The following is a 24372-nucleotide window of genomic DNA, read 5'->3' on the forward strand; positions in this document are numbered from 1 at the left end:
ACCACAGGGATTCTCAGTCACTCCTCTTCTTCTAATCCTGAATATTGCAGAAGACCTTAAAAATGACTACATGTAGGAAACTTAAAATTTCCAAGTTGAAGAATTTATTCTAATCAAAGGAACACCCCCATCTTCAGTTGCCAATTTTTAAAAAAGATTTTATTTATTTATTCATGAGAGACAGAGAGAGAGAGAGAGACAGAGAGAGAGGCACAGAGACAGGCAGAGGGAGAAGCAGGCTCCATTCCATGTAGGGTGTCTGACGTGGGACTTGATCCAGGTTCCCAGGACCACACCTGCGGGCTGAAGGTGGGGCTAAACCGCTAAGCCACCCGGGGGGGCCCTTCAGTTGCCAATTTAAGGTGACTTTACATAGATTCATCAGTTTAAAATAGGAGCATATCTGTTTTAGTATTTTGCCCCACACATCAATAATTTATCATAGTGTATTTAAGTCATACACCCATACACACATAGTACCCAAAGGGATAACTGACACATATTTTTCTAACAGTAAGGTAGGGTGTATGTTACTACTTATTCTTGGCCGGTGTGACTGATCACACTGGGCTGTCCCTCCTTCAGACATAGTGAAGGTTGACAGTTTATTTCTTTTGCCTAGTTTCTAATCTGCAATTACATTGTGCACTGGCGATCATGTTTGACATATAATGGCTAAATAAAAATGCTTAAAATGGATAAAGTTGGATGTAGAAAGAGGCAAGAAAGAAAATCAAATCTTATGTCAAAAATGTACATTTAAAAAATGTACATTTTTAGGGCTGCTTATACAAAGGAGCACTATCAAGAAATTGATGAAAGTGGACAGCAAACTACAGCCATGAGTCAAGGATTGGTGGAAATTTTTGACATTAAGAAAGGTATCACAGACATCGATAAATATATATTGAGCAAATATTGTGTGCCAGGTGTTAATCTAGGTGCTTGGCATAAAGCAGGGAGCAACGGAGACAGAATCTCCTGTCTTTTTGGGAATTACATTCTAGTTAAAGGAGACAGACAAGAAACAACATGAATCAATAAAAATATATAGTGAGGAGATACCAATGGTTGGCAGGGGTGGGTTGTAATTTAAATAATAAGTTTTGGGAGACTACATTGAGAGAGAGGTGAGGGGGCAAGTATATCTTTTGAAGAGTATTCCAGGAAGAGAATACTGAAAGAAAACTTTCCAAGTTAAGCCTCTAACTAGCAACGTTTGAAGAGTATCAAGGCAGCCAGTGCAGCCGGAAGTGAAGGAGCAAAGGTAAGAAGAAGAGGGGAGGTCAGGGAAGGAAGAACAGCGAGATGGCAGTAGGCCTTCTGGGCTATCTTATGCGCTCTGAATTTTACTCTGAGGGACAGGTGCAACACTGACATCAATCAGGACATAGGATCTGACTTCTATTATTCAGGCTGCTATTTTGAGGAGGGACTATAGGGGACAAAGGAGCAGAAGCAGGAGAGGTCTCCAAGGTTTAGGTAACTAAGCTAAAAAAAATCAGAGGCATTTCCAAAGAGAATGTGCTATAAGGACTAGACATAGCTCTGACTCAGTTAATGGAACCATTTCTAGGTTGCACCCTTAGGGCACAACTTCGGAAAAATTTCTGAAAGTATTTTTAAGATGGTTTATCCCATAAAATGTACTATCTCTTAAGTGTTGAGGTTTGACAGTTATAAATTTACTGTTTTGTTTTGTTTTTTTCAGATTCACCCTGAGAGAGCAAAGATTTGCAGCAGAGAAACCCTTTGATTTTAATATTTTCTTCCTGGATAGTTTTGCATAATTTTTATGTGATTTCCTTGATGAACCCACTAAAACTATTTTCCATCCATAGTTTTGCATAATCTGCATAATAAGGAAATCCTGAGGAAGAACTAGGAACTGGGCAATTCAGCAAGATCACAGAAACCATGTGTTGGGAGCTGCTTGTCAGCAAATGCTGCTAGAGATTCTGTAAAGATCAGGACAAATCTTGCAGATAAAGGCAAAATAACAGTCTTTGGCAAGATTTTGTATAAGCTGCATATTTCTTTGTGGGGTCATTGCTACTTCTAAAGAATCCAACTAGAATTATTATTTTGGAACACATTTTTCTGTGTACCTGCATACTTCCTGTATCCCTGTCCACAGTTCCCCCAAAATATTCCTCTCCTCAACTATTTGCTGCCCAGTTGAAGGGGCCATATAGATTATAAGGGACTTTATGGCATTGGATGATGGGAAGCTAGCAAGATATTCTAGATAGCTTTGCTGCACAATAAATTACCCTAAAACTTAGTAGCTTAAAACTATTTCATTTTGCTCATAATATTGTGGGTCAGGAATTCTGGAAGGACTTGGGATGGTGGTTCTCATGGAGCTTCCATCATCTGAGGGCTCAGTTGGACTGTGTATCCAAGGTGGCTCACTCACATGGCTATCAGCTGATCCTGTCAGGTGGGCTGTCAACCCGAGCACCTGTAAGTGACCTCTTTGTGTTGTCTGCACTTTCTCACAACATGGCAGCCTCAGGATAGTCAGATTCTTACAAGGTGCTTCAAGTCTCCAAATAGGAGTGGTCCAGCATATAACAGGGAAGCTGCACCATTTTTTTTCTGAGCTTTGGATGCCATGCAGTATAATTTCGATCACATTCTACTGGTTATAAGTCAGTTATAAGTCCATTCAGAGTCAAGAAGAGGGGACACACACTCTACTGTCTGATGGGAGGAAAGTCAGGGTCACATTGTAAAGGAGCGCATGGACAGGAGATGTTGTTAGGGCCATATTTGGGAAATGTAATCTCCTACACAGGGTTAGTTGATAACAACAGATTGTGTGAAGTCACTGTAAAGCATTCAGGTCACCAGCCTGTCGAGAGACAAAGAAAGGAGGCAGAAACTGCAGAACGTTTATATTCTTGCATTCATAAGAGCAAAAGGATCCAAGAAAACAGTGGGGATTTAATCAAGTCAGGGCAAACTTTCAATAAAGGTTTCATTCTGCATTCTATACTCCAGGTTACTCTGCGATGATGGTTTCTCATAGTCATTCATTCATCATTTCACAAACTTAATATTAAGTGCCCACTACATAGGACTATTCCACGCTCTTGGTGCATATCAGCAAATAAATGTAACAAAAAGCCCTACCCTCATGGAGAGTGTATTCTCGTGGAGTCGTGATATTAAAATAAGCAATAGTGCTTGTGAATTAAGTAAAAGGCAATTATAGACAAGGCCTCACATGGTCTAAAGAACTAGCTCCAACCGGAAGGATGTTCTGGGCTGAAGTTTTACCAGGTGATTGTGCAACAGACCAAGTGGTGGGGTCTTTGGGAAAGACATTTATTTATAGGTAAAAGGGCTAATTTGTCCTATGAGTTTAAGAGCGCTTCCGGAAAACTGCTAACCTCTTGCTTTTCCCAAACCATGCTGTTTTACGTCCATCTGGTACCCTTTGTTCTACTTGTTGGCATCACAGCCCCAAACCCGTAGGGCCTCCAATAATGCTCCCCACCCTGTACACACACCCTCTGCCATATACTTTGGAGTTCCATGAAGACACCCTGCATTTTTCATGTGATTTACCGATAGATTAAGGCAGGTAAAAATGGGTCAGTACTAAGGCTAGACCTAAAGAAGTCTTGAGTGTTTTCACTGGAGCTCTTGCCCCTCTGCCTTTGCCACACAGGCATGCTGCGGTTGGCTGGAGGATGGGAGACAAGTGAACTAGAGCCCAGTTGCGCCAATCTCCCCAAGCAACAGCTAGCCCAGCCCTAGACACATGAATGAGCCCAGCCAAGGTCCCAGATGCATGAGCAATAAACTTACAGTCTATAAGGTTTTGTGGTTGCTTGCTATACAGCATTTTGGGGCAACAGAGGGGGTGGCACAACTAGGAAACGGCAGAGCTCTTTCTCTGGGAGACTTGCTTACAAGTCTTTCTGTTGTTGTTGTTGAAGTCAGTGAACACAAGGCCCTGTCATTGCTGCTGGTGCTACCCTGGCACTGGGATTTGCAAAAGGATAATCCCAGTCAAAATGAACAGAGTTGCCTCTAGATTCATGACAAGGGGGAGGTGTGGAGGAATGAAGTGGAATAAGGCTTCATTTCTGCCTGTGAAAGTTTGCATTTTAGGCCTTCTTATCTGAAGGGACAAAAGTCACTCCTAATGTTTATTCCGATCAAGGGAAGAGGAAGAAGCCCCAAGAGGAAGCTAAACATTCCAGTTGCTCCTCTGATACCCTTAACCCATCAAACTCCCTGCCTAAAAGTGGACTTAGCTTTTTTATCATTATAATTAAAAATAAGCCTGTTTTGGCAGCGTTAGAGGAGGATGGAGGCCATAGCACCCACTCTGTGGATGTGTCAGTCCTGGCAGTAATCCTGGCAAACAGAGCTCCTTTTCCAGAATGCATGGAGCAAGGACCGAGGGGCAGGCAATGTAATCTCTGCCTCCAAATCATTGACAATTACCACTTTTGAGGAAAAAAAAAACCCACCTCCAAACAAAACTGTCCTTTCAAGTAAGCGAAGTAGTTGCTCTCCCCACCAAGTGTCAGGAACTTTTCCACCAGTCACTTATTCTTTTGTGTCTGGCACAATCCCTATCAAAATGCAAATACCCCTGGGAGAGGTGACCTCTTTGGCCTTCACTGGTCAACACTTTGGGAATGGAAGCATTATTTTAAAACAGCTGAACAAAAGAAAGGCAACTTGTTTGTGTAATTGTTCATTTTCTGTCTTGCCCAGTGGACTGCAAGCTCCAAGAGGTCTAGGACCGTGTCAGCTTTGTTTACCCATCTATTTCCAGAGTCCAGGACACAGAGGAGACCCTCAGTAATGCCTGCGAAAGGAAAGCAGAAGAGAAGAAACAGAGGGAGGAAGGGAGGAAAGAGGCAGCTAAGAACACGCAGAAAAGGGTAAAAATGCCTAATTAAAATTCTCACGCAGCATTTACCCTTCTATTAAGTAGTTAATGACATCAACCTCTTTACTAGGCTCTTACTACGCATGCACGGGAGGGAGAGGTCTCTAGAGTAGGAGAAACACAGAGCCCCCACCCTCTTACCTTAACCTGGTGTGGTTCTTTGCATTTTTACTTCTGTATACTCCAAGAAAAGCAACACGACAACGAAGGCCAAGAAAGTTTCTGTATGAGGCCTTCCACCGATTCGACGCTTGAGACGTGATGTACTCAAAGCCCTCAGCCTTTGGGATTGAAACATTCAGAATGAGAAGGCCAAAGTGACCAAGATGAGAAAACAAGTTTTGGGAGGGCACTCCGTTTTCTCCTAGTTCCCCCGCTCTGCCCCCCCCCCCCCCCCAGTTCAGTGGCTTCTCGACCTTTAGCTGCCCGTGAATCACCTGGGGATCTTGCTAAATATGCTGATTTTGATTCGATAGGTTTGGGGCGAAGTCTGAGCTGCTGCGTTTTTAACACGCTCCCAGGTGATGCCGATCTGCCGACTCGAGGGCCACACTTGGAGTATACTAGGGACTCGAGGTCTTCCCCTCCACCGCCAGGTGTGTGCGTGTGCGTGCCGGGTCTCAGCTTTCCGGATCGGTCCCGCACGTCCCTGGCCTTCCGCCGAGAAGGGAGGAGCCGGGGGCGGAGCGGGAGGAGTGGCGCGGGCCCCGCGTGGGTCCTGCCGGCGATCACCTCGGCCCCTTGGAGAGGCGGCCGAGCTGCGGCGGCGCAGGAGGGGGCGGGTTCGGCGAGGGCGCGGCCTCTCGGAGGGGGGCGGACGACGCGCATCCCCCGCGCCCGCCTGGGCCACTCGGGAGCTTCGCGGCAGCCCGGTGCCCCACTTGGCAATCCGCTCCGTGCTTCTTCCTCGCGCCCGCCTCCTCTTGTCACCTCCCGTCTCAGCCTCCCTGCTCCATCCCCGCCGCATCGACCGCCCGCTGAGCGCCTCCGAGAGCGAGAGGTGGTGCGCGGGGCTTCAGGGCGCGCTCTCAAGCGGACCCCGGCCCGGCCGTGGGGGGCACGGGCAGCAGCATGGACACCAAGCGCTGCTTCGCCAACCGCTTCGATGACTACCAGGGCAGCCTGCTGGCGGGCCAGTGCGAGGAGGCGGTGGCGCCCTTGGTCACCGCCACCATCGAGCGCATCCTTCAGGAGCTGCCCCCGCTCGGGGGCGGCGCTGAGGCCCGGGGGGCAGCGGCCGCGGCCAGCAGCTGCCAGGGCGGGCTGTACGGCGGCGTGGCCGGGGTGGCCTACATGCTCTACCACGTCTCTCAGAGCCCGCTCTTTGCCGGGGCCCGGGAGCGCTACCTGCGCTCGGCCAAGCGCCTCATAGACGCGTGCGCCCGCGCCGAGGAGTGGGGCGAGCCGGACGCCGACACCCGCGCTGCCTTCCTGCTCGGGGGCGCGGGCGTGTACGCCGTGGCCACGCTCGTGTACCACGCCCTGGGCCGGTCCGACTACGTGCAGCCGCTCGGCAAGTTCCGGGCGCTGTGCGCCGTCTGCGCGCCGGTCTCTTTCCTGGAGTGCGGCTCCGACGAGCTGTTCGTGGGCCGCGCGGGCTACCTGTGCGCTGCGCTCGTGCTCAAGCAGAAACTCGCCCAGGAGGTAAGAGGCAGCCCCGGCCGCGGGGGGGCGCTCGCCGCCTGCCCGGCCCTTCCCCGGACTCCCGCCGCGGGAGCAGCGCCCCGCGGCTCTTCTCTTTGTTACTCTGTCTGGCGCTGTCATCTCCTCAGCCTCCAGAGGTTTCTCTCCCGGTTTCATCCGTCTTCCCTCCTCTCTTTTTCAGCCTCTCGTTTGTTGGGATTGCGCGTCTTTGCGCTTTGTTCCCATTTAACGCCCAACGTGGCGTCTCCCCGGATGCCTCTGCCCAACAGCTTCCCGGAGGTCCTTTCAAGTGAGGGGGGAAAAAAAACCCGAACTCCTTGAAAATGAAAGAGATTTCCCTTCCTTTGGTCCTCCTGTCAAAAAGCCGAAGCACTCTCGTATGTTAAGAGTGCTAGCAAAGTATTGGAAGTTTTGGGGGCTGGTAAGGCTGTCATTGTTTCCATCGCTAACGTGGTAAATGGCTTCTGCGAACCACCCCTCCCCCCCCCGCCTAGGTCTGTAACCCAGAATTACTGCCCAGCTGCGGGTCTGATGTACTGACTCTGGTTGCTTGCTATTTGGTTCATCTCAAGGCTTTTTAAAAATGCATATCTGATGAGAGTGTCCTTCTGTATGCATAAATGTAGACAGAAGTTTACCCCATTGTAATCGAATGTGCATTTTTCATTTTAGAACGTGTAGTTAGAAATGTCGAGACGACAGTGTACTTGACAGAGCAGGTTTTCTTAATGAATAGCTTTCCAGTAGCTCCTTGAAGTGAATTGGATTTCACAACTACATATGGATTGTTGTTTTTCTTTTCTGGATTCACTTTGAATACAACATGTGACTGTTAGAATGTGCCAGTTCCTGTGGGGGGAAGGGGGAATCCTCCAAATATCTTAGTAACTAGAACTGAAAGAGGCATTTTCATTCATAACCCAGTGGAGCCAAATATTGTTCTAGGGAGGAAGTGACACATTCAACATGACTTTATTTGGGTGAAAGAGACATTTGAAGAAAAATTAAGGGTATACGGTGTTTTAAAAGTGCAATTAACTTAGATAACTTCTAAGATAACAGGCAGACTTGATTTTGTTTTTATAGCAGGTGAGGTTGATCCAAGTGAGGAAAAAAATCACTGAAGACTGTGTACTGTGCTAGCGCGGCAGCAGAGATCTGTGTGACAAAGTTGTCTTGAAATAGTTCATTCTGCTTGAGTCACTGTTATCTGCTAGCAGTTCCCTAAGGGCCCTTCCAGTTGTAGAAAACCTTTTAGAAGGCCACAGGGTATTTACATATCATTTGCATTATATTTGCATCTGCTCCTCAGACCTTGAAGTCTGGTGGTAGGCAATTTTCAAATAGGTGGGGTTTTGTTTTGTTTTGGTTTTGGTTTTTGCTTTCCCTTTTTGTGCTTTGGAGCCTTTTCTCCAGAATGGAGTGGCAAAGAGCGTGAGACTCATCAGGTCATACAGGTGGAAACAGACCACAAGGACTCATTGCCCTAAATGGTGGCCCAGGGCCAGTCTGCAACGCTGATCCAAAAAGACATTTATTAAGACCTCTCTTTTGCGCTCCTGCCAAACCAAATCTGTCTTTTTCTGCTAAACAATTTGAGGTGCTTTGACCCCTGCTTCTAGAAGACAGAACAAACTCTGAGGGTTAAACACTGCTCCCTGTCCCCGCCCCCCCCCCCCCCAAAAAAAAACTCCAGCTCAACCTGAGCAAATAAGCTAGTCTCAGTGCCAGCCTCAGCTGCAGTAATCTGAGAAATTCAGGCTTGAAAGGTGCAGGGCAGGGGCTAAGCACGCCTGGCTGGAAGCCCTTATGAGGGGGGAAAAATACATCTTCTGCACTATTCCCACTCCCACATCCTAGCCAGCATATGGCTTTGCCCTCAGTAGATGATCCATAAACGTTGATTAAATTGAGTTGCCAAATTCTGTCATTTCTCTATAAATAATCTGTTATTATGTCCCGGATTTCTTGCTTTCCAATGTCATTTATATTCGCTTTCCTCTGGCAGTTCCCTCAGTTATCCTAGTCTAGATCCTCCCCACACTACTTGGCACAGCTTTGGCACCTAATAAATAGTCGACTGAATGAATCCCCATTTACTGGGATTAGTACAATATACTCAGCTGGATTCTCTCAAGCCATTACATGTACCACTTAGGAACCAATCTTAAAAGCACTTCATTATGCCATTTCCCCACTCAGCATCCTACAGTGGCTCCCTATTACCTTTTCTCCCGTGGCTTCTCATCTTTCTCGAAGCTAAGGTCCTTAAAATGGCCGACAAGGCCCCACATGATTTGGCCCCCCTGCATACCTTTTCCACTTTTGCTCACTCTGCTTCAACCACACTGGCCTTCTTGCTGTTTCAGGCATTTATTGTCTCGGGGTATTTGTACTCGCTGTTCCCTTTGCTTGGAATACTCTTCCCCTAGCTATTTTTATAGCTAGCTCTCTGACCTTGTATAGGTCACTACCTCATCAGTGAAGCCTTCCCTGTTCACCCTCTTTAAAACTGCAACCTTGTCCCCTAACTTTGTGCCCTTTTCTTGTTTCATTTTACTTGTTTATTGCCGTTCCAATTAGAAGATAAGCTCCATACATGTGGAGAATTGTTTTTTTATTGCTATATTCCCCTCATTAAGATGGTACCTGGGACATATTTAGGGTTCTCAACTTTTCTTTTGGTATTACTACAAATATTTTTTATGCCACTCATTTTTAATTGTGACTCATTTATCAAGATTTTCCTTTACGGTGGTGCTTTTGGTGTCATACTGGTAGGAATATGTCCTATTGGTAGGAATTCTTTCCTACCACTAAGGAAATATGTTGCCTGAATAAGTGAATACTAGTTTCTTAAAAATTTTGCCTCAGATTGAGTGTAACCTTAACCCAGTGCATGATAAACTTGAACCTTCATAGGAATCACCTACAGATCTTGTCAAGAGAATACAGACTGATTCAGCAGGCCTGGTATTGGGCCTGGGATTCTGCATTTCTAACAAGTTCCCCGGGTGATGCTGCTGGTTCAGGGACCCTACTTTGAATAGCAAGGCAGTATAGTGCTGCATAGGTTTTTGGCATACCAGTCATGTCTATTAAGATATGCTATAAGACACCATTCTGTGGTGTCTTGGCTTGATATATTTTTTTATAAGGTTGTAGTTGAGAATACTGATTGCTGTATCCTATCATTCTTTCATTATAAGGAGCCACAAGGGAAATTTCTCTCACTATTTAGGAACAGGAATAGTTGTGCTCCTCCAGAAAATTGATTGAATTTTTTAATCTTCAGAATATGTCACATAACTGACATGTTTCTTATTTGATGCTGGCTACTAGGGAGCATATGGCCAGAATTGTCCACATAAGCTTGTGTAAAGTGCCTTTTCACATGTACCTTCATATACAGGTGTTTCATTTGGGGTTTATAATTTTTTCTTCCTTAGTTTACCCTTTTTTGACTTGTCTTCCTTCCATCTGATTTGATTGTATTGATAAAATTCAGAGAGGAGAAAAAAAAATGTGTGCATGTGTGTCTATGTATGGTAAAGAGACAGTGGCAGGAATAGTCACTCTAACCAGGTAATATATTTGTGTTCAATTTGGCTCTCCTGGAAATACTCAAGGGAAGTAGCTTTAACGGTTTGTTAAGCAGATACCCTTGAGCAATGGGGCACTAAAGTCCTATGAAATCACACCATAAAAACTTGTATTGGGTCCATTCTGCTTTCCAGATGGGTGAAAATGTAGCAGGGAAAAGGAAGTTAGAAATAGTGGAGGGATAAAGGGGACACCTGGGGACCAGAGTTAAAATAGTAACTTTGCCATTGGGGTGACCTTGGACAAATAATTTTAACATCTCTAAGCCTCAATTTCCTCACTTGTAAAATAGATGAATGCTTCCTTATCCACTTAATTCTGTCGTTTATTCCTTTGTTCAATGACTGTCAGGTTTTTTACCTGTGCCAGGTCCCTTACTAGATACCAGGAGTTCGTAGTGAACAAAAATCAATATAATGATGTTACCACAAGTGCCCTGAAGGAAGTAAACAGGAAATAACTGGGGGCAGGGAAGGAGAGGGGAGGGGTGCTGCTTGGCAGACATCAGCAAGGAAGACTTCTCTGTGGAGGTGATGTCCTGGCTCATCATTGAAGCATGAACGTGAAGTGGCTGCTTTAAGAGCAAGCAGGCATTTCAGGCAGAGGAGACAGCAAGGATGAAGCCCCCCCCCCCCAGGTGGGAATCTGCTTGGAAATTTCAAAGAAATGGAAAGCTGCCAGCATAATGGGAGCAAAGTGAACTAGGGCTAGATGTATGGGAGAGCTCCAGACCAGGTAGATGGCTGTGAGCAGGATCAAACCAGATTCTACAGGGCCAGGTCAGTCTGGAGTTTGCACGTGTTTCAGGCTTAAGTGGCAATGTCTTCATCTTATTTAATTTTTAGAAAGATCACCTGGATTTTCTGTATGAACAGTGGATTGAACAGTATTAAGAATGGTCACAAGGGGGACTGGTTTCTGGGGTCTAAGCCCCTTTTGTCCCAAGGACTCCTTTGTAAATCTGTTGAAGCCTTTGATACCCTTTAGAATAGCATTTTTAGGGATATATAATCAAACACTTATAATTACAAAGGAAGCCAATTATATCGACATTCAGTTACCAAGACATTTAAAAAAAATTGTGCTGCAGTTGCACTTATGTTTCTTTATTAACACATTAAGTAACAAGATTTTGCAGCAAGCCTAAGGATTATGGTACCTTTGAAAGAGTGATGAGGGTCAATGATATTTTGAGCTGTCTTCAACAACTGCAGTGTGATATGAATATAGCTGTGATTTCTATAGGTGGCAAAGTCACAAGTACTTTGGTGGTTTGTGGTCTGCATTTGTAATGAAAAGAAATGCTAAATTGTTTAAATGAGATTTGAGGAAATACAGATGTGATTTTATTTCCTCAGCCAAAGGGGGCTGGTCTGGTAGCTGCTGTGGTGACTTACTTTAAATAAAGTGCCTAGTATAATGCTTGGCACCCAGTAGCTGCTTAATGAAATTGATGTTCTTTCCATTTGCATCTACCAACAGAAAATCAAAAGTGATTCTGAACAGCATACAGCAAATTATACCCAATATAAGGAGTCTATGTTCCTGCCATAATTAGTGTGTATGTGTGTATATATATATAGCTAGATCGTTCATTGGGTCCTTGGCTCATTCCTAAAGCAGGTGGTTGGCAGCTGTGTGGGGATGCTTTTAGCTGCAAATAATAGAATGTCCAATAAAAAGTGATCTGAATAATGGGAACATTTACTACCTTACTTTCTAAGGGGTGTAGAGCTTGGCCATTCCAGATTGGTCCAGCAACTTGAGAAAGTCATCAGAAACCAAGCTCTCCAACTTTTTTCTCTGCTGTTCTCAATGTAGGAGTTGTCCCACTCTTGAGGATTGCAAGATGGCTACTGTCATTCCAAGCATCATGTTCCCATACAACTGAAGTAGAAAAGAAGGGCCTGAGGCTTTTGTCTTGCATCTTTTAAAAAAATCATATAAAACATTTTATTTTGAATAATTTCCCTTCTGCCTCATTGTTCAGTGCTTAGTCACTGGCCACTTCTGGTTTCAGGGGAGGTTGGGAAGGCTAGTGTCCTTCATTTTTAACCTGGATCATTGAATGCAAGTTCTGACAAGAAAGAGAAAAGAAGGAAAAGGCTGTTAAGTGGATACTAAAATGTCTACTTCCTGACACCCCTTGGCAAGGCCTTAGGACCTCCCACTTCCTTGGCCATTGTGAATAATGCCATGAACGTGGGGATGCATACATCTGTTTGAGATCTTGTTTTCATTTCCTTTGGATAAATACCTAGAAGTGGAATTGCTGGGTTGTAGGGTAGTTCTATTTTTAAGCTTTTTGAGGAACCTCTTGACTATCAATTTACATTCCCACCAACAATGCACAAAGATTTCCTTTTCTCCGCATCCTCACCAACACTTGTTATTTCTTGTCTCTCTGATGATAGCCATTCTAACAAGGGTAAGATCTCATAGTGGTTTTGGTTTTCATTTCCCTGGTGGTTAATGATGTTAAATACCTTTTCATGTCCCCATTGGCCATGGGTCTGTCCTTTGAAAAATGTCTGTGCAATTCCTCTGCCCAGCTTTAAATCAAGTTGTTTTGCTGTTGTATGGAGTCATTTATAGATTTTTGGATGTTAACCTCTTATTCAAAATATGGTTTGCAGACATTTTCTTCTATTCCATAGGTTACTTTTTCATTTTGTTCATGGTTTCCTTTGCTGTGCAGAAGCTTTTTAGTTTGATGTAATCCCACTTACTGGCTTTTGCTTTTGTTGCTTGTGCTTTTGGTGTTCTATCCAGAAAATCATTGCTAAGACCAATGTCAAAGAGCATTTTCTTTGTTTTCTTCATGTTTTACAGTTTTGGGTCTTATATTTAAGTCTTTAATCCATTTTGAGTTAATTTTTGTGAGTGGTAGAAGTTGGGAATCCAGTTTCATTTTTTTGCATGTGGGTTCTTCAGTTTTCCCAGCACCATTTATTAAAGAGACCATCTTTACTCCATTGAGTAGTCCTGGCTCCTATGTCAGGTAGTAATTGACATGTATGTGTGGATTTATTTCTGGGCTCTTGATTCTGTTTCATTGGTTTATAGGTCTGTTTTTATGCCAGTATCCTACTGTTTTGATTATTGTAGCTTTGTAATATGGTTCAAAATCAGTAATTGTGATGCCTCCAACTGTGTTGTTCTTCCTTAGGATTGCTTTGGCTATTCAGGGTCTTTTGTGGTTTCATGTCTTTTAGTATTTTTTCTAGTACTATGTTGACAAAACATGGTGAGTGTAAGCACCCTTGTGTTTTGTTCCTGATCTTGGAGGAAAAGCATTCAACCTATTATCATTGAGTATGATGTTAGCTGTGGGCTTCTCTTATATGGCCTTGATTATGTTAAGGTATATTCTTTCTATAACCAATTTGTTGAGAGTTTTTATCATAATTAGGTGTTGAATTTTGTCAAATGCTTTTTTTGCACATCTTGAGATAATCATAGGATTTTTTGTCTTATATTAATGTGCTATATCACATTTATTGATTAGCACATATTGAACCATTCTTACATCCCAGGGATGAATCCCATTTGGTTAAGTTGTATGATCCTTTAATGTGTTGTTGAATTTGGTTTGCAAATGTTTGCATCTTTGTTTATTAGGGATATCGGCCTGTAGTGTCTTTATCTGGCTTTTGTGTCAGGGTAATGCTAGCCTCATAAAATGAGTGGAAGTGTACCCTCCTTTTCAGTTTTTTGGAAGAATTTGAGAAGGATTGACATTCTTTTTAATTGGTTGGTAGAATTCTTCAAAACCAGTCGGTCCTGGCCTTTCTTTGATGGGAGGTTTTTGATTACTGATTCCATCTCATTACTCCTTATTGATCTGTTCAGATTTTCTATTTCTTCATAATTCAATCCTGGTAGATTGTGTGTTTCTATGAATTCATCAATTTCTTCTAGATTGTCCAATTTATTGGCGTATAATTGTTCACAGTAGTCTCTTTGTATTTGGATGGTGTCATTTACAATGTCTCTTCATTTCTGATTTTATTTGAATCTGTTTTCTTAGTCTAGCTAAAGGTTTGTCTTGTTTATCTTTTCAAAGAACCAACTCATAGTTGATCTTCTCTGTTGTGTTCCTGGTCTGTATTTTGTTTCTGCTTTAATGTTTATTCTTTCTTTCTTTCTGTTAACTTTGGGCTTAGTGTTTTTTTTTCTTTTTGTATTTCTTGGAGGTGTAATGTTACATTTTTTTTGAGATCCTTTTCCCCCCTAGTTTTTCTTAAAAATCATTACTGTCCTCATACAAGGTAATACTTCTGTTAATTTTGGGCTTAGTGTTTTTTTTTTTTCTTTTTGTATTTCTTGGAGGTGTAATGTTACATTTTTTTTTTTTTGAGATCCTTTTCCCCCCTAGTTTTTCTTAAAAATCATTACTGTCCTCATACAAGGTAATACCAAACAAGAAGAAGATACAGAAAGATACATAACAAAAGGCCTTTTTAAAACACATCATTGCTAATGATTTATCCTTTTTAGAACTATTCTGTATAAACTACATATATCTTTATCCATCTACAGAAATTATCATATTATGTATATTCTATAGTTTTCTTAATGTACCTTGGACATCTCTGCACATGACTGCATAGAGGTCTCATTCTTCATACTGGTTTGATTTAATGGCTGTGCCACAATTTAGCCATTATTGATATTAAAGTGATTCAAGTTTTTTCTTTTTTTGCTGTCAAAACCAATGCTGTAAAGAATACATACATATATACAACATATATATACAATATTTTCATGTAATATGTATATACATACGGGTCTTTTTATATGTGTATCTTTGCCTTCTGTTGCAAGTGTATGTATATATGTAGGATAAATTTTTTACTTTTTATTTTTTAAAGATTTTATTTATTTATTCATGAGAGACACAGTGGCAGAGACACAGGCAAAGGGAGAAGCAGGCTCCATGCAGGGAGCCCGACGTGGAACTCTTATCCCGGGTCTCCAGGATCACGCCCTGGGCTGAAGGTGGCGCTAAACTGCTGAGCCACCTGGGCTGCCCGGATAAATTTTTTAAAACTCGGTTGTTCATTCAAAGTTCACGGATAGCTTTCATTTGATAGAGATTATCAAAACTGCTTTCCAAAAAGATTTCATCAATTTCCTTTCCCTCCATGGATGCTGTGGAGTGCTGGTGTTTCCATATAATTTTCAGTGCTGGGTTTCATCAGACTTTTTAGTATATGACAAACTGATGGGTAGAACATGAATCCTCTTATTGTTCCCTTCAACACCCACCAAACAATACGTATGCAGGATTTCACTTAGTTTGGATTTGAGTGGTTTCTGTTTGTAAGCAGCCACGTGCTGTGTACTGCATACGTAAACCCCTCAGGTTAGGCTTGAAATGACAGCAGGTTAGAAATCTGGAGTTTTATAAGTTGAGTCCAGTTCTTAATGGCCTGATTATGGACCCACCAGCAAGTGGGGACCATCAGTGGGCTACAGCTTAGATCCTTTGTTACTCTTGAGCCAGAACCCTGTGATTGCCCAAAGGATGTAAGGATGAACAACAGTTGATCACTTACTGTGCACACTGTTGGCAAGCACTTCACAGATTCTGTGTCCTTTAATAGAACCAGCAACCATATGACTTAGGCACCATTACTCTCTCCATTGTACCCAGTGAGGGAATGGAGGCACAGAGAAGTTAAGCCACTTATTCCAGGTCACACAGCTTGGCAGTGGCAGAAATGGCATTCCGCCTCCTAGAGGCTGGTTGTCAAATCTGCGCTTTCAATTGGCACTCCTCACACTTGAATGTGCACACAGATCTCCTGGGGATCTTGATAAAAAGCAAGTTTTGATTTAGCAGGTCTGGGGTAAGGCCCCAGATCCTGCAGCCCTAGCAAGTTCCCAGTTGATGTTGCTGCTGCTGCTGCTGGCTCATGGAGTGAGCAAACTGGAGTGTAAAAAGCTCTAAATCACTATTTGTCTTCCAATTTTATGGGATTGCCTATCAAAAGATTTGACAGATTCCCCCAAAACTTCATGATTTTCATCATTTGTCCTTTGTGCTGAAAATGACTTCTTCCATAAATGCCAAAGAATATTAGTTCTTCAGTTTGTGGTTAATGCTGAAGGAAAGATTCACTGCCCGGCACATCTTGCAGGTGTAAGAACTCTGTTAACATCTGTGAATGAATGCATGAGTTTCTTTTTTTTTTCCTGATAAATATAATTTTGCACTATATATACAAGGGTTTTGTAGGATTTCCTTAAAGGCCCAAATAGACTGAATTCCAGCAGTTTTAAATTAGTTCATAATAGAAGAGACACTTGATTATATTTCCAGATCAGATAGAACACATGATCTTGATGCTCATGGAACCACTCCCATTTTAGAATCACTTTAATTAAATTCACCTGTGTGACATAAAGTAGTGCTGCCCCTACTGTAAATTAATTTAAATGGAAAATGCTTAGACCGTTTCCTTTTTATTTTTATGATCTAATGATTCTACAAACCTCAGTAATGCAGATTTCCTGAGATAGAATTTATTTATACCTTTTCATCTATTAATATACATTCCACTAAATCCTAAGCTTGTTTGCATTGTAATTATTTAGCAAGAGCATGGTTTGTAATTTTCTTATTACTGAATCAGTTGGGGGGGGGAAATGTGCTTAGTAAAAATTCTTTTTTTTTTATTGTTTATTTATGATAGTCACAGAGAGAGAGAGAGAGGCAGAGACATAGGCAGAGGGAGAAGCAGGCTCCATGCACCGGGAGCCCGATGTGGGATTCGATCCCGGGTCTCCAGGATCGCGCCCTGGGCCAAAGGCAGGCGCCGAACCGCTGCGCCACCCAGGGATCCCCAGTAAAAATTCTTTTAAATGTATTGAAATATTTATTTTGCCAATAAGTTAACCTCCCAGTGGTTTATAAGAGATTGTTTTAATGGAATTTCACTGTATTTATTGACCTCTGAATGTGAAAATTATAGATTGTATTAATTTTTTATTAACTTGACTGTTTTCATTTTTGCTGGTTAATTTAATGTTTGTCATGTGATGGCCCCTACACAACGCACAGATTTCCTCCATGTGGCAGGGAGGTCCTTTAACATCTCCACATGGTGATGGTCTCTTGGTAAGGGGGCCAATAATCTATGGTGTGGTCAAGTGTTTTTCTTCTTGATTGACTTTTACTGATCTCTGACCTGTATTCATTAATTAAGTATGATGCCTTGGATATTTGGTTTGTCCCAAAGAAAAACATATTGTTTTCATGCATTATTTATATATAAGTACCACTTATCTTTAATTATTTTCTTTATGGATTGAGTTACTAGGGAAACCTACCAAGTTAACAGACTCATTTATTCTTGGGGTGCTAGCCACTTGGACAAATTAAATTTTTAAGAAGTCGTTTGATCCATCTTTTAGCAAGCTGAACAAAGATGGCAGAGAAGTGTTTTGTATAAGATCAGATTTCCATTTCTGAATAGCTTTACCCATTTAACAACCCAGACAAATAAATGACTTTGACACGTTCAAGTGTGAGTGTTGCTACCTGGCCCATAAAGAAGCTGTTTCTCAGATGAGAGGCAGTCTTACAGACTTCATGGGTGAGAACATCATCTAAATTAGAGGTGGCAAAACAAATATTGGTCATAGCACTGTGTGCAGTTAGCTGTCACTGTGCCCATCTGCTGGCTCCATTGCTTTTCATGGAATGGATTTCCCGTGCTCAGTGGTGTGTTGAAATCTGGTGTCCATGGCAACCAAAACATCACCAATCTCAAAGCACACACTATGGGAACCAGCTGAATCTCCACTTATTACAATGACTTTAGGTGGGAGCCACATTCCTAACAGACTTTAGAGTTATCTAAGGCTGAAGAGATCCAGTGCTCAACCAGAAAGGTATTATCCTGGTGTACTTTCTGTAACATAATCTTACTATCTGAAATGTTCTTTCCTCGTGAGGCAAAGAGAATTGCAACTGGTAAAATAGATTGGACTCTCAATGAAGGCATTAAAATATAGTATCTAAGAGCAGAACTTTCAGAGTCGAATAGCTTTGGAATTGAATCCTGGCTCCACCACCATAGCTGGTTGACCTTAGCCAAGTTTCTTAGCATCTTGGAGGCCGAATTTTCATCTTCTATTGCAGAATGCAATACAAGCAGCACTCACCTTGTATGTGTATTAATGAAAATCCATGGAAAAATGGGCATGTAATGTAGCAGAGGGTCTGTTAGGTACAGAGTAAAGACTCTGAGTCAGCCATTATTAGTATTTTAAGTATTGTGAAGCGAGACTCTGTATTGGCTAAATAATATTGGTATACTTTTTGGACACTCAGCCAGTCTAATATTTCCCATGGTGGCATTCAGAGCTGCTGTGCCCCTGATCAGAGCTTTGAGATCTTCACACACAGGCCATAAAGGGCTGGAGGGAAACATCCTTTGCTATGCTACTCAGGAAATTAAGCTGAACAGTTCAGAGAGATTGTGTGTCAAAGCAAATTGAGTGGCTGGTCATCACCTCTGAAACACAAACCTATGTGTGCTACCCTCTGCACTTTCCTCCTTTGAAAATTTCAGGCTCTTTGGGGACTTATTCTAGGAATTGGCTTTCCTGTGTCTCTGATTTGTACTCCTCAGAGTAAATCACCTAATGGGCCTTCAGCAACTGGAAATTGCTATGCAAGTGATGTTGGAATCTTTCTTGGCCTGTTCTCCCGGAATCCGAGTGGCAGATTCAGGGAACTCTTACTCTTAAGTTTTTTTTCTTTCCTTCTAAAGATCATTTGCTTGCATGGCACTAATTCAGAATTTGAGATGAATTTCAATAGTTGTATCTCTGGTGAAGTGACAACATCAAATGAGTTTTCCTCACCAAATATTCTGGATCATGTATATTTGGTAGCTTGTTTCAGAAAAGAATTAATACAATTACGGATTCTTTCAAGTGTTTCTTAAGCTTCTGGGCCCAGAAATTGTTTTTCTTGCATTAATGCACTTTTCTATTTGTGTTTCAAGACTATATGGTATAGGCTCACTGTCAATTCTACAAACTTAAATCCTCAATTTACTCTTTAGCACCTAACTCCTGTTTATATTCATTTATAACTTGATCTTAATATTTACATTGCCCTAATAATAAAAGTATAATTATGACTTCTTCCTATCCCTAATCATTGAATGGCTATGTATATTCATTAGCTCTGCTTACAGTCTTCAGTACCACACTGGCTCTAGGTCTTAGCCTTTATCTTTATGGGGGTCTGTTATATTTTTCTCTAATATAGAGACTGGCTTTAGGTCTATATTTCTCACAGGTGAACATACATTAGAATTCCTCAGAGGGCTTGTTAGAATGCAGATGGCTGGGCTCCATCCCTGGAGTTTGATTCTGTAGGTCTGCAGGAGAACCTGAGACTTTGCACTGTTACCAGCTTCCAGATGTTCCTGCTCATTTGGAGATGACATTTTTGTAGAACCACTGCCTTAGACTATTCCCTCAACCTTGAGCAGACATCTCAGAAGTGTGGAAACTAGGTAAAGACATAGGGTGATAGTACCTCAAACTTGTTATTACCACCAGAAAATAACCCAAAGGACAGGGCTTTACTGTATGACAGGCACTGCGATAAACATCTGATATGACTCAGAGGCTCAGTGACTTGCCCATCATCACACAGTTGGTAAAGCTGTTGAGCCCATGTTTGTCTGACTAGAGAGCTGCTTTCACTTCTAGGGCTTTCAGTGAGGGAAGACTTCTGCATGTTTTCCTACTAAGGTTTACACTACTACAAGGAGAGTGAGTTATATCCAAGATGTTTGGAAGAATAGATGCTTTGAAGCTGATGGTGTAACTAAAGTGTCACTTAGAATTGAATAAAAATAGCAGTACAGGCAAGTGTTCTACAATTGTCACCAACTTCCAGAAGCCTCAGCTTCCTAGAACACTAGAAAGGTTCAGGAATGGGAGGTTCTCAAAACCCATGGTGGTGGCGTAGGAGTGTGAGTCAGGTCTGAAAATAGAAGAACTAGTTTCAAGTTTGATGAAATGGTTGGACATCTGGATCCTTTCCTAAACCCAAGCAACCAGATGATGGTCTAAGGCTACTTCTCCAAAAACCAACTCTGGGCTATAGATTGATGTGGAAGTGCTTCCTTCAGAAAGTGCTTCTTGGAGAAACCAGTACAGGGGCGTGGGGGGTGGGGTATGGGATAAGAGCAAAGGGCAGGAAGCCAAGCAAAGGTGTGATTTAGGCTAAGTCCCAGCTCTGTCTCACTCTGTAGAGGAGCTCTGGAGCAGAAGTAACATCAGAGGCTGTCCTGACTAGAGGCATACTCTTGGACCAGTAAGTCATGACAGCCGGTGGTGTGGGCTGTAATCTTCCCAGCTATGTCTGCTCTGTTGGTGTGTGTCCAGTGTGTCTCTCGTAGCCTAAAACCTGGGCCCTGGAAGAAGGCTGCAGGCATGGGTTGTTAGAAGCAAAACACATGGACACTGGGGGGTGAATTCACAGACTCAGGGAAAGTATCTGTATCTGAGGAGATTGGGTAGGATCACCCAGATTCTGTACATGGGCCCTTCAGATCTTGGCAGAAGCCTTGATAATCACTTGACCGACTGAATTAGAGAAGTTCTGGGCTTTGAAGCCCAGGTCACATTCAAGGGCAAAGATGAGGTACTTCACTGAAAATAACATTACATGCTGAATGGTGAGACATCCCCCTCACACCACCTTACCCCCCCCCACTGCTTCCCCCTCCCCCACACCCCTTCTCCCCTTACACCACCTTCCCCCACCTCACCACCCCCCTGCAATATATACTCACCTAGCCTCTCAACCCTCAGAGTACTGGCAGACACACCCATCAGGAGCGGGCAGATTAAAGGGGGGGCCTATGATCGTCAAATAGATTCCACAAAAAAGAATTGCAAATATTGACATTTGTATGTGTATTCCCTCCCAATGACCAAGCAGTTACACTGCCTTGTCACCCTATAGTAAATACCACCAACTGGCTAGCACTCTTCCCCATCCCAGGCTTCCCAATGAGCTTTTTAGGCTGAGGCTCTCAAATAGGACCTGTCAGAAGACATTTGAAGAAAGCATCTGATGTGAAAAACAGCAATCACAACACATAGGAAAGCCAGACTTGGATTGAACAGTTCATATTGGGAGCAGAAGAAAACTTCCCAAGTGCCCAAATCTATAATTAATATTGCCAGGGAAGAAAGCGATCACATGGATGAAATAAAGGCAGGATGTTATTGAAAGCAAGATTCAGAGGACAGAAAAAGAACTCTTCAGAATTAAAAATATGATGGCAGAAGTAAAAATAATTCAGCAGAAGGATTCGAATATTAAAATCGAGGAAGTGTCCCTGAAAGTTCAGCCAAACGAAAATGAGACTGATAAAAAGAGAAAAGACTAATTAGAGGAAGCCCAACCTCTGTCTAGTAGTCAGTCCCAATGAACTAGAGCAAAGTAAATGAAAGGGAAAGATGGAAAAAAAAATGACTCCAGTATTTTTCATGGGTGCAAGCCTTGAGTTGTCAGATTTCAGGGGCCCACCAACATGTTGGATGAAAAAAGAGATTTTAAAGACTTCCAAGGAGAAAAGCAAAACGGGTTCCATAAAAAGATTAGCTTTGGGCTTCAAATAGCAATTTAGGAAGGTCCAAGACAATGGAACAAGGCCCTGAAAATTCACAGAGAAAATTACTTATCAACCAGAATTCTATGGCAGCCAAAATAATCAAGTGTGAGAGGAGGGAAAAAATAACTTGCAAGGTCTCAAAAACATTTTTTTTTTCTTTCAAAAGCATAAGACAGAAGTAATCTAGCCTCACAGGATATGTGTTAAGAGAATTTTAGAGGCCAGAGGTTCCAAATAAACCAGCCACCATCTGGAACACTTTATAAATGGTAAAAAAAAAAAAAAAAAATATATATATATATATATATATATATATATTTTTTTTTTAGGCCCATTGTAAAGGGGGACTGAACCAAGAAATAGGAAAATAGGGGAATCTCAAAATCTGGAGCAGGTGAAATGATTGGAGACTTCCAGAGTGATTATAAAGATAGCCCAAAATGACAGCTGTGTATCCAGCCTTGAAGGCAGCCAGCAAGTACTGAGGCAGAGCTACAGCTGGGATGTTGCCAAGAGGAAAAAAAAATCAGAAGGCTTACCTGATGTGTTTGGATATACCTAGGGGAGTTTTGCAGGTCAGTTGGAAAGTTTGGGTGTGCGTTTGTTACAGATAGAAAACCAAGCAACTATATAAAAAGAAAAGGAAATTATTAACTCCGAGGTGGGATAAAGTAGGAGAAGGGTGTACGTGGTTTTGCTGAGTATTTAACCACATATTGTTTTTTTTCCACATATTGTTCTGATAAAAGATATAACTCAGGTGTTTGAGAAAGGGAATGTATGTATGGAGAGATAAGAGAACTAAATCTTTATCTTCCATGTTAGATTAATAGCACCTAAAATGGAAAAACCAGGAAATTGCTGTATAAGAAGAACTATGAAGGTAAATAGCAAAAATACAAATGTTTTTAAGTTTTTGCCTCAGAGGAACAAAACATGGATGGTGGAGGGTAGGGGATAGGAGCCCAATATTACTTTAAGGAACTCTTCTTTTTTTAAGCTATGTACATGTATTTTTTTGTACATGTATTTTTTGAGAAATATGAATACCAAGAGCACAAGAACTCTTTTTAAAAAATTAACCTTGTGCTTTTTAGCTATGACTTCTCCATATTCTGTTCTACACATTTATGCTGTTACTGCGCAGTGATTCAAAAATGCTCTAAGAGAACATTTATGGGATATTACCTAGTAATGAAATAATGTGGTCATTTATAGGTAAAGTTTGTCAACACATACCTCCTCATCAAAAATATGGCTTGACATATCCTTTATATCCTTAGAGGTCATACTAAATTAGAATATAATGATATTTTATTAGTTTGAATAGTCAAATAGCCTTGTGACCATTAAAATCTTCCTATGGTTCAATTTAAATAATTTTGCCTTCTTTAATAAAGTATTGAGGAAAATGAGGATCAGAGCCACATTTAAGCTTCTCCCCCAGAAGGACAGGAGGGAACCCGGTTAAAATAATTAAAATTGAAAATATGATTACAATACAGTAAAGACTGGTTGAACCATTTATGTAAAGAAGAACAGGAGAGACCCTTTTTTTCATGACAGTGGCTCTAAGATGCTCCAAGATCCTAAAATGCTTCCAAGTCATTGCAACCAATAGTAACTAATAATTATATAGAACATTAAGTCTGCTCAGTACTTTTCACATACATTGTCCCATTTAATCCTCATAATATCTCTCCAAGTTAGATAATATTACTACTTCCATTTTCAGAATAGAAAATGTTGCAGAGAGGTTAAGTAACATTCCCAAGGATACAGGGTTGTTAAGTAAGATAAAGATAACATTTCTGAGCACAATACTTTTGATAGGAACCAACCTGTTGGAAAGAGGCGATATAATCAGAATTTACCTATGGGGCTTACAGCTCCCAATTGATGAGGGACTGAATCTAGTCTAGAACTCATGTTCTTCTTCAGGGTTGTGATCTTTCTGCTGCCCTGGGCTGGTGGTACCATTAGTGTTAAACAAAATTATATACCGATAAATGTTCACCAAATGACAGATAATTGTTGCAGTTCATGGAGAGAACATTTGAGGAAGTTGGCAGAACCTCTAAATCCACCCTGGGGATTCAGGACTGAATTAGTTGCTCACCAGCCCCCCCACCCCACCCCCAGATTCCTCATAGCAGCTTGAAAACTCAAAGAGAGGAGGTGTCTGGATGGCATTCAGGTAGAGGTGAGAAGGGCCCAGATAGAGCATGGTCAAAGAACTGGTAGTGTGATGTTCAAGATGAGCACGGATGATGATCTGTGAGGATCCAACACAGATGGCAAATTGTGAGATAAATAATCCTTAGCAGAAAGTTTCTAATACCATATTTGTTATTTTTCTGAGTTTCTTTTGTTATTTTTCTCACAAGCCTTTTTTTTTTTTTTTTTTTTTTAGCCTTTTTTCTTAATCCCTTTCCTTAGCATCTCTGGCTGCCCTTTTGGATGTACTGTTCACTGCACATTTCCTGTTTGTTTTCATCCTACACGTTTCTGAGGGAACCTTTCCTGCAGCATACCTGGGGCAACTCT

General features: G+C 41.9%; 1 protein-coding gene across 1 annotated transcript in view; it reads left to right on the top strand.

Moving 5' to 3' along the window:
• Nucleotides 1-5869: 5869 nt before the first annotated feature.
• LANCL3 (LanC like 3) overlaps nt 5870-24372 on the top strand; it is a 96078-nt gene continuing 77575 nt past the window's right edge. The window contains exon 1 of the mRNA XM_041741312.1: nt 5870-6562. Within this exon, the coding sequence (XP_041597246.1) occupies nt 5990-6562 (573 nt within the window). The 5' untranslated portion in view covers nt 5870-5989. The remainder of the gene's footprint in view (nt 6563-24372) is intronic.

The sequence above is a fragment of the Vulpes lagopus genome, chromosome X, assembly GCF_018345385.1.
Source record: "Vulpes lagopus strain Blue_001 chromosome X, ASM1834538v1, whole genome shotgun sequence".
NCBI lineage: Eukaryota > Metazoa > Chordata > Mammalia > Carnivora > Canidae > Vulpes > Vulpes lagopus.